Here is a 13384-nt window from a genome sequence, read left to right as displayed (position 1 = left end):
GACAATGACGTGTGAAACCGGCCTAACTGTACCGGTACTAACAGTAGTATTACTATTGATTATAATTAGCCCTAAGAAGGACTTCGGTAGAAATGTTTATGTGTTTGAATCCCTGCCTAATATGCAGCTACAATTCTTTACCTCCTTCACCAGCACCTCTCCCTACTTTGCCTGTTTCTGGGCTAGTGTGACGAGCATAGCGTCACGGGTCATTTATAGACCTGATGCTGTTATGCGGCCAGCCAATCACTGTAATGCCACAACCAAGATGGCGACGGCATTACAGTTTCTGGCCGTCTGAAAAGCGCCAAAAATGTGGGACGGGGACTCGAGCTCCCACTCGAACATTAAAAAAATACTTGCCGAGTAATCAGCATCCCGAGCACGGTGATGTAATAAGTAGTGACTAATAAGGCCGGTTTCACACTAGCGCATTTTCAACGCGCGCACGGCCGGGGGTAGCTCCGCCCCCGATCCGGCTCTCTGCCCGGCGTGCCCGCCCCTTCCTTGTAGCGCCGCCTCCTAGCGGACAGCGGCGCCTGCGATCGGCGCACCCTATCTTTAGCATAGGGTGCGCCGATCGTGCGCAGGCCGTGCGCTAGTTGCGCTTTGACCTGCGCTGCGCACTTTTGACGGTGCGCCGTGCGCGCCAAAATCCGAAGTTACAAGATACACTTTATGGGCTGCAGTCGGGACCTGATAGGAGCCCAGTCTGATTTCTTGACTAATATAAAATATAACTAATGTATATAAATATAATAACTTTATTAGTGAAGCTTACACATTGTCAGGTCCTTACTAATACTAATACACATCTACCAGGGTTCCCACACATTCTTCTGACTGAAATATATACCTGGAAGGAGCCCATACAGTCTGCATTCACTACTGGGCTGTATGGGCTGCTGACAGGACCTGGAGGAAGGCGCCCATACATTCCAGCTACAACCCCCGGCAGTAGGCGGCTGACGTACGTGTTTCCGGTCGGTGGAACGCGGAAGTGTAGCTAGTGAAACTCGGGCTGCGATAGATCGTGAACGGTGGGCAGTGTCCTCCGTATCATGTCAGCCCTGGCCGGTGTGGAGAACTCCGCCGGCGCCGTGCTCAGGAGGGCGGTGGAGCTGGACGGAAGAGGGCGCTACACGGAGAGTCTGGTCTGCTATCAGGAAGGCATAGAGCTGCTCCTGCAGGTTCTCAAGGGTCAGTAGGTGGGACCACGTGATGACGAGCACAGGGCAGAGCAGGGGGCTGGCTGCCGGCACCGAGGAGTGTGACATTCTGCCTCCTCCGCTGCATAGGCCGCACTCGGAGTAGCAGGGTCTCTCCACAGGGCACCGTCCCCCCCAGCACACAGGGGGCAGCATGTGTTCTCAATCTATCCCCCCAATATTATCCAAGTCTGTAAAGTGCAAAAAAATGTAAAACAAATCTATTTCCCTCCCAGCTGGGACACAGGACAGGTCTACAGCCGGACCGACTGCTCCAAACCCACTGTGTCTTGGTGCTTTCTCAAGGAAAGTGTCACCCATGGCCATAGTTATTTCTGGGGTAAACTAATGACACGTCGCTGAGGATAGTATACTTTGTTTTGTTTTTTATATAATGAGGAATTGAATTTGGATTTCTTTCTAATGTGTTTTGGTAAGTTTCAGTTACAGACTAGGAGAAGGCGACCCACGTATGTGATCCGCATGGATAAGGGGGAATGCTCATATACTGGTGTCCCCCGGAAATAAGACCGCTGTCTGCTGTGTTCTTTATTCTTGAACATTAAAGGTTAAAAAGAAACCACCTCTCACTCATATATATACATATAGATAGATTCAGTTCTACATCCGTGCCACGCCATATGTTATAAAGGCCGTATGCTCTTCTATATTTAAAAGTGAGCCGTAAATATTAACAAACCAAGCAAAATGATCCGCAGCACTGCAACAGGTGCTGGACTAATTGTGCATATCCAATCCACTGTATGGCTGCCCAAATCAGACTCCTGGGTGCTCACTTATAGTAAAAACATTACTGCAGTCCATGTAGAAAGACAGTGGCACTCACCGTCCTTAAAATTCACTTTATTTCAGCAATTTTAAAACATCCAGGTCAGGAGAGTAAATGGTGGAGCAGAAAACTGGACGATCGTTTCGCGCTCACGTGCTTCAACAGGTCCTCGAGGACCTTTTTAAAGGGAATCTGTCACCTATTTTTTTGACTGTAAGCTGCGGTCACCGCCATCAGGGGCTTATCTACAGCCTTCTGTAATGCTGTAGATAATCCCCGATGTAACCTGAAAGAGAAGAAAAGCGAGTTATATTATACTCACCCAGGGGTGGTCCAGGTCCGATGGGTGTCGCGGTCCGGTCCGGCGCCTCCCATTTTCTAACGATGATGTCCTCAACTTTGCTTCCCATCGCAGCTCTGGTGCACTGCTCTGCCCTGTTGAGGGCAGAGTACTGCAGTGCGCAGGCGCCGGGAAAGGTCAGAGAGGTCCGGCGCCTGCGCACTGCAGTACTCTGGTCTGCCCTCAACAGGGCAGAGCAGTGCACCAGAGCTGCGATGGGAAGCAAAGATGAGGACATCATCGTTAGAAGATGGGAGGCATCGGACCGCGACACCCATCAGACCCGGACCGCCCCTGGGTGAGTATAATATAACTCGTTTTTCTTCTCTTTCAGGTTACATCGGGGGCTTATCTACAGCACTACCGAATGCTGTAGATAAGCCCCTGATGGTGGTGGCCGCAGCTTATATACCAAAAAATAGGTGACAGATTCCCTTTAAGCATGAAGCGATCATCGTCCAGTTTTCTGCTTCCCCATTTACTCTCCTGACCTGGATGTTTTAAAATTGCCGAAGTAAAGTGAATTTTAAGGACGGTGAGTGCTACTCTCCTACTTGCTACATGGGCAACAGTTTGTGGTCCTAAAAGCCAGGAAAAGTTTGCAATGTGTGCTTATACAAGTGCTTCTCACAAAATAAGAATATCATCAAAAAGTTAATTTACTTCAGTTCTTCAACACAAAAAGTGAAACTCATATAAAGAGTCATTACAAACAGAGTGGTCTATTTCAAGTGTTTATTTCTCTTAATGATTATGGCTTACAGCCAATGAAAACCCAAAAGTCATTACCTCACTAAATCAAATACTACCTGCAAAGGCTTCCTAAGCATTTAAAAAGGTCCCTTAGTCTGTTTCAGTAGGCTCCTCAATCATGGGGAAGACTGCTGACTTGACAGATGTCCAGAAGGCAGTCATTGACACACTTCACAAGGGAGGGTAAGCCACAAAAGGTCATTGCTAAAGAAGCTGGCTGTTCAGAGTCCTTTATCCAAGCATATTAATGGAAAATTGAGTGGAAGGAAAAAGTGTGGTAGAAAAAGGTGCACAAGCAACAGGGATAACCGCAGCCTTGAAAGGGTTAAGAAAAGTCCATTCCAAAATTTGGGGGAGATTTACAAGGAGTGGACAGCTTCTGGACGCATTGCTTCAAGAGCCCCCACACACAGATGTATCCAGGACATGGGCTACATGTGTCGCATTCCTTGTGTCAAGCCACTCCTGACCAATAGACAATGCAGAAGCGACTCACCTGGGCCAAGGAGAAAAAGAAATGGACTGTTGCTAAGTGGTTCAAGGTGTTGTTTTCAGATGAAAGTAAATTTTGCATTTCATTTGTAAATCAAGGTCCCAGAGTCTGGAGGAAGAGTGGAGAGGCACACAATCCAAGCTGCTTGAGGTCTGGTGTGAAGTTTCCACAATCAGTGATGGTTTGGGGAGCCATATCATCTGCTGGTGTAGGTCCACTGTGTTTTATCAAGTCCAAAGTCAGCGCAGCCGTCTACCAGGAAATTTTAGATCACTTCATGCTTCCCTCTGCCGACAAGCTTTTTGGAGATGGAAATTTCATTCTCCAGCAGGACTTGGCACCTGTCCACACTGCCAAAAGCACCAATACCTGGTTTAAAACAACAGTATCACTGTGCTTGATTGGCCAGCAAACTCGCTTCACCTTAACCCCATAGAGAATCTATTGGGTACTGTCAAGAGGAAGATGAGACACCAGACCCAACATTGCAAATGATATGAAGGCTGCTATCAAAGCAACCGGGGCTTCCATAACACCTCAGCAGTGTCACAGGCTGATCGCCTCCATGCCATGATGCAGTAATTGATCGCCTCCATGCATTGATGCAGTAATTGATGCCAAAGGAGCCCCGACTATACAATACATTTCAGTAGGCCAACATTTCAGATTTTAAAATTATTTTTGAAGCTGGTGTTATAAAGTATTCTAATTTACTGAGATAATGACTTTTGGGTTTTCATTGGCTGTAAGCCATAATCATCAACATTAACAGGAATAAACACTTGAAATAGATCACTGTTTGAAATGACTCTATATGAGTTTCACTTTTTGTATTGAAGAACTGAAATAAATTCACTTTTTGATGATATTCTAATTTTGTGAGAAGCACTTGTATAGAAGCTGTGACAGATGCTTTAAGGGAATCTGTCACTAGGTTTTTGCTGTGTAATCTGAAAATCTTGGCTGCTGGGAGGAAATGAGCTTTAGGCTGGAGTCACACTAACCTGCGCAAAATACGCTCCATATTTTACATGCGTAATACGGATGACAGACCCCTAAATAGTGCTCCGTATGTCATCCGTAATCAAGATGTGGTCGCGTATTTTGCGCATGTCAGCATCCGTATGTAATCCGTATGGCATCCGTATGGTGAGATTTTCTCGCAGGCTTGCAAAATGGACATATAATGGAGCCCTATGACAGGGTTTCTAAAAGACACCTGGTGCGTATTTCTCGCAAGTCACATGTGTGGTCCGTGTGTAATCCGTATTTTTTGCGCACCCATAGACTTGCATTGGCGTACTACGGGCGTAGTACGCTGACAATCGCAGCATGCTGCGAGTGGCACGGAGCGTAGGATACGGAGGAGAAATATACGGCTGGTGCGAGTGACCCCATAGAAAATCATTGGTCCGTGTGTAATGCGTGCTTTTTGCGCCTCTCACTCTCCCGTATTCCTCGCCAGTGTGACTCCGGCCTTATTCTTCCCTGCAGCCTCAGCCTTTCAGTCATAGATTCGTGGCCTCAGTATATAGTGATCAGCGGCTGAAACAGTGCCCCGGCACTGGCTGATATTCGGCCCAGCAGTGCATCAATGCAGAGATGCTATCACTCAGTGCGGGTACGGGGTTACAGCCACCGATCGCTATGTGCTGAGCGGTTACTGAGGCCACACCCCATGACTGAAACCCGGGGCTGCCAGGAATTCATTTCCTCCCAGTAGCCGGGCTTTCAGTGCGGTGGCATTGCAGCTTCAGAACGCTAGTGACCTTATATCAGCAGGTTAGAGCGTTTTTTCACATGGCAGTTCAAACTTGCCGATTTTGATGGGGTAGAACATCTAATATCTCTGAATAGCTCTCAGCTTTTTATTAACATCATGTTGAATTTCAATGCCCAATCCATTTGTTCTCTCTGCAGACAAGCTACTATCAGAGGTTTCTATCAGTGGCTTATTCCCCTCTTCCAATTGAAAATGCATGCACCCACTGCAAAACCAAGTGTCCATGCGTAGGCACGAGGCTTAAGCATTTGGCTGAAAGCTGTTGGTAAATGGGCACCTTTAAATGTGGTGCCTGTATGGTTTAGTCCACAAAGGAAGACACTTCTACCCCGATGCACTGGTAGGAATGCATATATGACATCTCAGAGGCCCAAACCTCTCTAATACCATAATCTTGCCATATCCTCCTGGAGTCTGTGCTGTGTCCCTCAACGGATTCCATAGAGCGGACAGAGCAGCACTTGGTATCTGCTGGTTTTATGCATTCATGAAAGTGGCAGGAAATGACAACTTGAATTTTTCACATTTACTTTGGTTAGTCGCCTTTTTTTATTTGAAATATGCCAAAAACGCCAATATGTCCCATTACAGGTACGAAGGATGAAGCGAAGAAAACCCATTACCGTCAGAAGCTGAGAAGCTACATGGACAGAGCTGAGCAAATTAAACATCATGTTGTCAAAGAAAAGGAAGGTAAAGGCTCAATTTCCAAAGTATTTAGCTTTTTATGTATTTGATTTATCTGTTAAATGGACTGTTACTTTACTAATGACCTCATTAATCTGAGGACCACTGCAGCAATCCGCAAAGTTCGGCAAACAACTTTCCCTGTAGTGCGATTGAATTGATTGAATTTGCCATAGAACAGTGGTCGCTGTCATCGTCTTTCAGTTCCGGCTGATGGAAGGGGTCCCTAGTGGGGAAACCTCTTGTCACGGGGTTACCACGACAGAGACGAGCCAAAAGACCGCAGCGTCTTGTGGCTCCTACTCCGCCGCTGAGAAGTAACACTTCTCCAGTGTATTAAACCTGTTTGTTTCTTCCAGCAGAACAGGGGTTAATCGGCCATGTTGGAAATTCCTGCATTCAGCTGTGCTCGGTTAGCCATTCATTTTCCCTATAAAATCTAGACTCGATTATCAAGTCCTTGTCTAGTTAGCAATTGCTGCAAAGATATAGGAGTGGGAGAAGTTGGTATGAGGAGAGCTGGAGGAGTTATAAGCGACTGTTGTTTGGTTTGTACCCTTGGTAATCCCTTATCCTTCCCTGTTTTGCTTTCTTCCCACTCCCTGCACACCCTGGTGAATACCTGTTATATGTGAGTGTATATTTTGGTGTGTGTGAAGTTTTCAGTTTACCCTTGCCTTTGTTACCCTGTCTGTCTGGTTGGAGTACTGTGGTTCATAGTTGCGCCCCCTTTTCTCTGCATGGGGAAAGGGGACAGACGTAGGGCGAATCTCGGAGATAAGGCAAAGGCCTCGGCGTCTTCGCCATCTGAAGTATCCCGGGGAACAGAGCAAGCTAGGGCACCCCCTAGTGTTAAGGCCAGGAAAGATGCCCCTGGTCCCGGGTCACTCACCAGTCGAATCCGTGACACCTCCTTTTTATGACCTCCTTTTTGTATTTTAGGTAATATGAACAGTTGTCCTGAAGGGGCAAGCTCTTTTAAAGGGAATCTGTCACCGCATTTTTCGAGTATCAGCTGCCGGCACCGCCATCAGGGGCTTATCTACAGCATTCTGTAATGCTGTAGATAAGCCCCAGATGTAACCTGAAAGAGAAGAAAAAGGAGTTAGAATATACTCACCCAGGGGCGGTCCGGGTCCGCTTTTGGTCCACCCCCAGCATCTCCCATCTTCTAATGGTGACGTCCTCTTCTTTGCTTCCCGTCGTGGCCCAGGCGCAGGTGCACTGCTCTGCCCTGTTGAGGGCAGAGCAGAGTACTGCATTGCGCAGGAGTCAGGCGAAGTCCGGCGCCTGTGCACTGCAGTATTTTGTTCTGCCCTCAACACTGCAGAGCAGAACGCCTGTGCAGGAGCCACGACGCAGCAAAGAAAAGGACGTCACCGTTAGAAGATGGGAGGCGCCGCACCACAACACCCATCGGACCAAGACTAGACCGCCCCCCGGTGAGTATAATATAACTTTTTTCTTATCTTTCAGGTTACATCGGGGAATTATCTACAACATTACAGAATGTTGTAGATAAGCCCCTGATGGCTGTGCCGGCAGCTGATACTCGAAAAATGGGGTGACAGATTCCCTTTAAAGGGATATTCCAGTTTTGTGGATATTGTGGATTATTATTTTCTGGTATACTTCGCATTTCACTTACACTGTTTTCAAAGTACTGGTCTGCTGCCTGTGAATTAATGGAAACTGTCAGCAGGATATCACACTCCCACACTGTCTATATGCGCATTGAGCTACAGCAAAGGCAAATCCAACCATTCCTTTCAATAGCCAGTCAGTTGATTTGCTATCGAGAAATTGCTGTTTGAATCCGTAAATCAATCTGAAGTGCTTTGGTTGTGACATAGCACTTCCCAAGCTTCTGTTCTCCCCAGCTCTATTCTCCACCTATCAGTCTTCTCCTGCTTGACTGATCGCTTCTTTGCGGTGCGACTTGAAGAAAAGTAGCTGTCAGTCCAGCAGGTGAAGGTGACACAGGGTGGGGAATAGAGCTGGAGTGACAGAGGCGTGGGAATTGCCTAGTCATGCCCAAAGCCCTTCAGGCTCATTTGTATATTGATTCAAATGGCAATTTCTTGGTAATTGAGGATTGGACTGGCTAGTGAAAAGTAGGGCTGGACTTGTCTTTGCAAAAGCTACATGTAGTGGTGTATCTTGAAATCCAAGGTATGGGTGCTATTGCAACCCCTGCACCTACTGTATTATAGTTGCGCCTCTGGCTGCATGCACATATAAATAGTTTTGGGGGGGTGAATCTTGCTGATTCTCATTTACATTCAGAGGCTTCAAAACCCTCAGAGTACGTACAGACACAGTGTGCAGCTCTTCATCCATACCGAAAATGGTGAAATCTGCTGCAAAAAAATACAGTAATTCATAAACCTAAAAGTCACAGTGTGGACTTGAGAATCAGCATGGCCTAATTACCCCTCTACCCCCCCCCCCCCACATTGTGAATGGGTTTCTGTTGTGTTTAAAACAATTATATGTATTCCTGTGTACCAAAACTGCACCAATTTTTCCTAGCCAGTCCTGCTTTCAGCCTGATTGTAGCATACTACTGTATTAATGCTGTTGTAGATTTATTTAGCCAGGATTGTCTGAACCTGATAGTTGTATCCACCCCTCAGTTGAGCAGGACTAAGGCCTCTTTCACACATCAGTTGTTTGACGTCAGTCAAAATCCGCCATTTTTATAAAAAAAAGCGGATCCGCCAAAAAAATGGCTGATCCGTTTTTTTCCCATTGACTAGCATTAGCGGCGGATTATGACTAATGGTCGTCCATTGCATCTGTTTTTTGTCGGATCCATTAGAATTTTAGCGCTATTTTAAACTGCGCATGCCCAGAAGATTTTTCCTTTCATGCATTTTCTCCCTCTCTGTCTCTCCCTCTCTCTCTCTCTCTCTCTCTCTCTCTCTCTCTCTCTCTCCTTTTTCCACAGTTCTGTTTCTTTAAATTTCAAGCACTGGCGGCTCCGTCCACAAAACGGATCTGGTGCATCTGTTTGTAACATAGCGGAAACTGATCTGTTTTTTCACACTTTGGCGGATTTTGACTGACGTCAAACAACTGAAGTGTGAAAGAGGCCTAAGCCTATGTGCCCACAATCCGGAAGTAGCAGCGTTTTGGACACATCCAAAACAGTGCTTTCTAATCACTCAGGTGATCCATGCGGATTTACCGCAGCTAAAGAATGGCTATGGGTGAAACTACGCAGTGGAGACTAGAGTCACCACTGCAGATAGTGAACATGCCGCTGCTCATAAACCCGCACCGCGGGTAAGTTTACACAGCGGTAAATAGAAACACAGCGGCATGGGATTTCTATAAATCCACTCCACTGTGCTTCTAATGTACAATGCAGCGTTTTACACGCAGCGCAGATGAGCTACGTCCAAAATGCTGCTCTTCCAGATCTTGGGCACCTATCCGAGGTATGGAAAGGTTTGCAGCCCCTCAATTGGAATGGTCTCATTTACTGACCACAGATATGAATAGGCTGAAAATTGTGAAGGCTTGAAAAGCAGATTATAAATATCTATCAAGTTATTTGGTAATGTTTAATGATGAGCGAGTATGCTCTTTGCTCGGGTTCTCCAGAGCATGCTCGGGTGTCCTCTGAGTATTTTGGCGTGCTTGGAGATTTAGGGTACTGTTACACTTAGCGATGCACCAGCGATCCCGACAACGATATGGATCGCTGGTTCATCGCTAAATGGTCGCTAGTGAGCTGCCACACAGGCAGATCTCACCAGCGACATCGCAGGGGTCGGGGGTCGCTACTTACCTGTCAGACGCGGCGATCCTGACGTCCTCCCGCCCGCGTCCACGCGTCGCCACAGGAAGCCCAGCAGGAAGCGCCCGACGAGAAATGGTCCAGGACTTTCTCGCGCGATCAGCGTTGGACAGCGGGGGGAGCCGGTCGGAGGTAAGTATCAGACATAGCGATATCGCTATGTGTAACGGGGGCTTTAGTTTCTGTTGATGCAGCTGCATGATTTGCGGCTGCTAGACAGCCTGAATACATGTGAGGAATGGCTGTTTGTTAGGGAATTCCCACATGTATTCAGGCTGTCCAGCAGGCACAAATCATGCAGTTGTGTCGACAGAAACTAAATCTCCGAGTACGCCAGAATACTCATGGGTCACCCGAGCAAAAATATTCTTAAATACATCTCAACAGTAACATTTTTGGGACTACACTTGTTTGGAAGAATGATTAGAGATGCTTCACTCACCACCTTAAATTAAAGGAATTGTCTGGTCAAAACTGATAAGTCTGCATTCACTCTTTTCGACTGCAGATTTAGTACGCATGGTGTGCTGCGAGGTTTTGATGGTTTCCGGCTGGGGAATGGAGGATATATATGGGTTGTTTCCTTTTTTTAGTGCTGGAGGGATTCATAGTCTGCAGTCACAGAGAGTGACTGCAGACTTCTCACTTTTGACCAGACAACCCCTGTAAGGGGTGTCACGGGGTCCTTCTCCGATACCACACAATCAACAAAGTGAGGAAAGTGTGAACAATCCCAAGACCTTTATTATAGGCAAAACTAAAAGTCCATAAACAATCCACCACACTGAGGATACAATAGTCCAGAACACGAATGCAGTTCTGTAACAGGATGAATGTTCAAGGGAGATGAGGTGTCCAATAATCCATCAGACAGAGGATAAAATGAGTCCATATGCTTCCCCTTCTCTCTGACGTGCTGTCCTCACACGATCATCACCACACAGGGTCTGACTTGAACAGCTCCCGTCCTCCTCAGCCCCCTCCTTATGTCCAGCGGTAGTCAGACAGGTTGGGGAGGTTTTCAGGCCTCCCAGACTTGACAAAGGTGCCTTGGGGATTAAGGCACTACAGGGGTTCATCAATAGGCATAGATACAGTCAGGCTGCAGACAGTAAGTGAGCTAATTCAATTATCAGACATTTGGAAGGTAACTGAGGCTCTAGACAATATGGGAATACATGGAATGAAACAGGGCAACAAGAGAACACTAGGGAAATCCGTAAAATATAAATATACACAAAATGATACCCACATAACATATCACACCATCACAACCGGGATAAACCAAATTTCTCCTACTCCTCATTAGGGGACACAGAGACAGTGGGTGTTATGCTGCTGGCCACTAGGAGGACACTAAGTAAACCAGAAAAAAAAGTTAGCTCCTCCACTGCAGTATACACCCTCTCGCTGGCTGAGATTTCTCCAGTTCTTGCTTAGTCTCTATAGGAGGCACTTGGGTCTGGTTTCAGACCCCACTGTTTTTATTTTATTTTTTAAATAACGGAGTGGAGGGGGCGACGGTTCCTTTCTACGGCCACTCTCCCCTGAACCATCAACAGGTAAGCACGCGGAGTATATCTCCCTGTACGCTTTCCTGCGACGAATGGGGCTGATTCCTCTGACGATGGTTCCCTTACGGTCGGTACTCCAAGGATACAAGGGCAAGCGCAACAGGACGAAGCACAGGAGTGCATGGAGAGGACTTGAGCAGCGCTTTTAGGATGCCCTGAATCATCCCCAGAGCTATCCATCCCCCTGCCACAGGGTGGATCGATTGAGCAATACCCCTTTAAGACCTCCTCCATCTCTGCTACATCGCCCAGAGGATGAAACACCTGCATGGAAAACCCCAGACAGCGCGACCTGCCTGAGCACAGGAGTGGAGGTATGGGGTCGGGTCCTTGTCCCCGGGAGAGGCGCTGACTTAGCGTCAGCGGTGGTACACTGGCGCCCCCCCCGCCCGGTGCTTACTGTGGGGAGGCCAGAAATTTAGATCCCGGCTTTTCCGGCCTACTAGGCCGCAATTTGAATGGCGCCGTCCTCGCTAGTGCCGCCCCTGGCGCCTACCGAGGGTAGGCCAAAAATTTAGAAATTTAGTCCCCTGCTTTTTTGGCCTACTAGGCCGCAATTTGAATAGCGCCGCCTGCGCTAACGTCGCCGCCCACTCCTCTTGGCGCCTCTCATTCCTTACAAGACGCGCAATTCTAATCTCGGGGGCCATCTCTTTTACCTCAGCTGCCGTTAACCCCTTCAGGAGTGCTATGCCTGCTCTGCACAGCCGGATACCGGGGGACACCACAGGGTCACCGCTTTCCTCCCGGGGGACACAGCACAGGACCGTGGGTAAGCTGCATCTGCCCTCAGATTAAAGCTTAACCCCTTCCCGGCACATTCCCTGCAGCTGCAGACAGACTCTGCCGTTAACCCTTTCAGGAGCACTATGTCTCAATCTAAAGACGCTAAACGGGCTGCTAAAAAGCACATTGCGTTTTTTACCGTGTGTACCACTTGCAAGTCTGCCTTACCCAGTGCGCAGACTAATCCGTTATGCACGGACTGCGACCCAGCCTGCGCCCCGGACTGTGCTCCAACGCCTCACACCGCCGCTGCTGACGGGCCTCCTGCGTTTAGTACCCCTGAGTGGGCTGCGTCCCTGTCAAGGTCGGTGGAATCTCTGACCCAGGCTATATTCTCCCTCCGGGAGGAAACTAAGTCAGAAAGCATCCATACCTCCCGAGGAGGGCTCTGGCGTCGGCTGGGAACCGTCCATCAGCAGGGGCCATACTCGTTCAAAGGATGGTCAGGTCTCTAGAAAGCGGACCCATGACGCGTCCCCTAGTCACGTTTGCGCCTCAGCATCGGCAACTCCTGTGTCTCGCTCTCCCTCTCCTGAGGTTCACAGCGAGCACGACTCTGAATTCGAATCTGACACGTCAGCCCCTCAGAATCCCCCAACTGATCAAGAGTCGCTTGATTCTCTTATAGAATCAGTCAACAGGATTCTGAAGTTGGATGAGGAAAATATTCCCTCTCCAGAACACGCTATATCATTTAAGAAAACCAAGCGTGTGTGCAGGTTATTTACCAGCCATCCGGTGTTTAAGGAAATTGTCCAGAAACATAGGGATAGGCCACATAAGCGGTTCACAGGGCCAAAGTCTACTCAGGCTAAATACCCTTTTGCTCCAGACCTAATGAAGGATTGGTTAGTCCCCTTTGGTGGACCCTCCTGTATAGCGTCTTGCTTCTAAAACGCTCCTATCTGTTTCTGAGTGTTCTTCAGTCAGAAACCCCTCCGATCATCAAATTGACTACCTTGCCCGTTCAGTTTTTTGAAGCTTCAGTAGCAGTGCTTTTTCCATCTTTCCCGGCAATTTGGGTCACTATGGCAGTGGACGCTTGGGCAGAAGTCCTGATTACTTCCTCCAGAGCACCAATCTTCCTCCTGAGGCAACCACTGTCGCCAGGCAGATAATTTACGCAGCGGACTTTGTAGTAGACGCTTTTTTTTATGCCACCAAT

General features: G+C 47.8%; 1 protein-coding gene and 1 long non-coding RNA gene across 4 annotated transcripts in view; one reads left to right on the top strand and one right to left on the bottom strand.

The window, feature by feature from the left end:
• LOC141101442 (uncharacterized) overlaps positions 1-13384 on the bottom strand; it is a 161318-nt gene that overhangs the window by 117609 nt on the left and 30325 nt on the right. The gene's annotated exons all lie outside the window — the stretch shown is intronic.
• MITD1 (microtubule interacting and trafficking domain containing 1) overlaps positions 992-13384 on the top strand; it is a 32109-nt gene continuing 19716 nt past the window's right edge. For 2 of the 3 annotated variants that reach the window (XM_073590536.1, XM_073590534.1), the window contains exons 1-2: positions 992-1200; positions 5959-6060. In XM_073590536.1, coding sequence (XP_073446637.1) covers positions 1062-1200; positions 5959-6060 — 241 coding nt within the window. In that variant the 5' untranslated portion in view covers positions 992-1061. Of the gene's footprint in view, positions 1201-1240; positions 1642-5958; positions 6061-13384 lie in introns of those variants that run through there. The other variant, XM_073590537.1, reaches the window with a different exon arrangement.

This window comes from Dendrobates tinctorius, unplaced genomic scaffold (genome assembly GCF_039654945.1).
Source record: "Dendrobates tinctorius isolate UK_male_01 unplaced genomic scaffold, ASM3965494v1 ptg000117l, whole genome shotgun sequence".
Lineage (NCBI taxonomy): Eukaryota > Metazoa > Chordata > Amphibia > Anura > Dendrobatidae > Dendrobates > Dendrobates tinctorius.
Note: the sequence above shows the minus strand (reverse complement) of the source record. Positions and strands in the feature narration are given on the sequence as shown.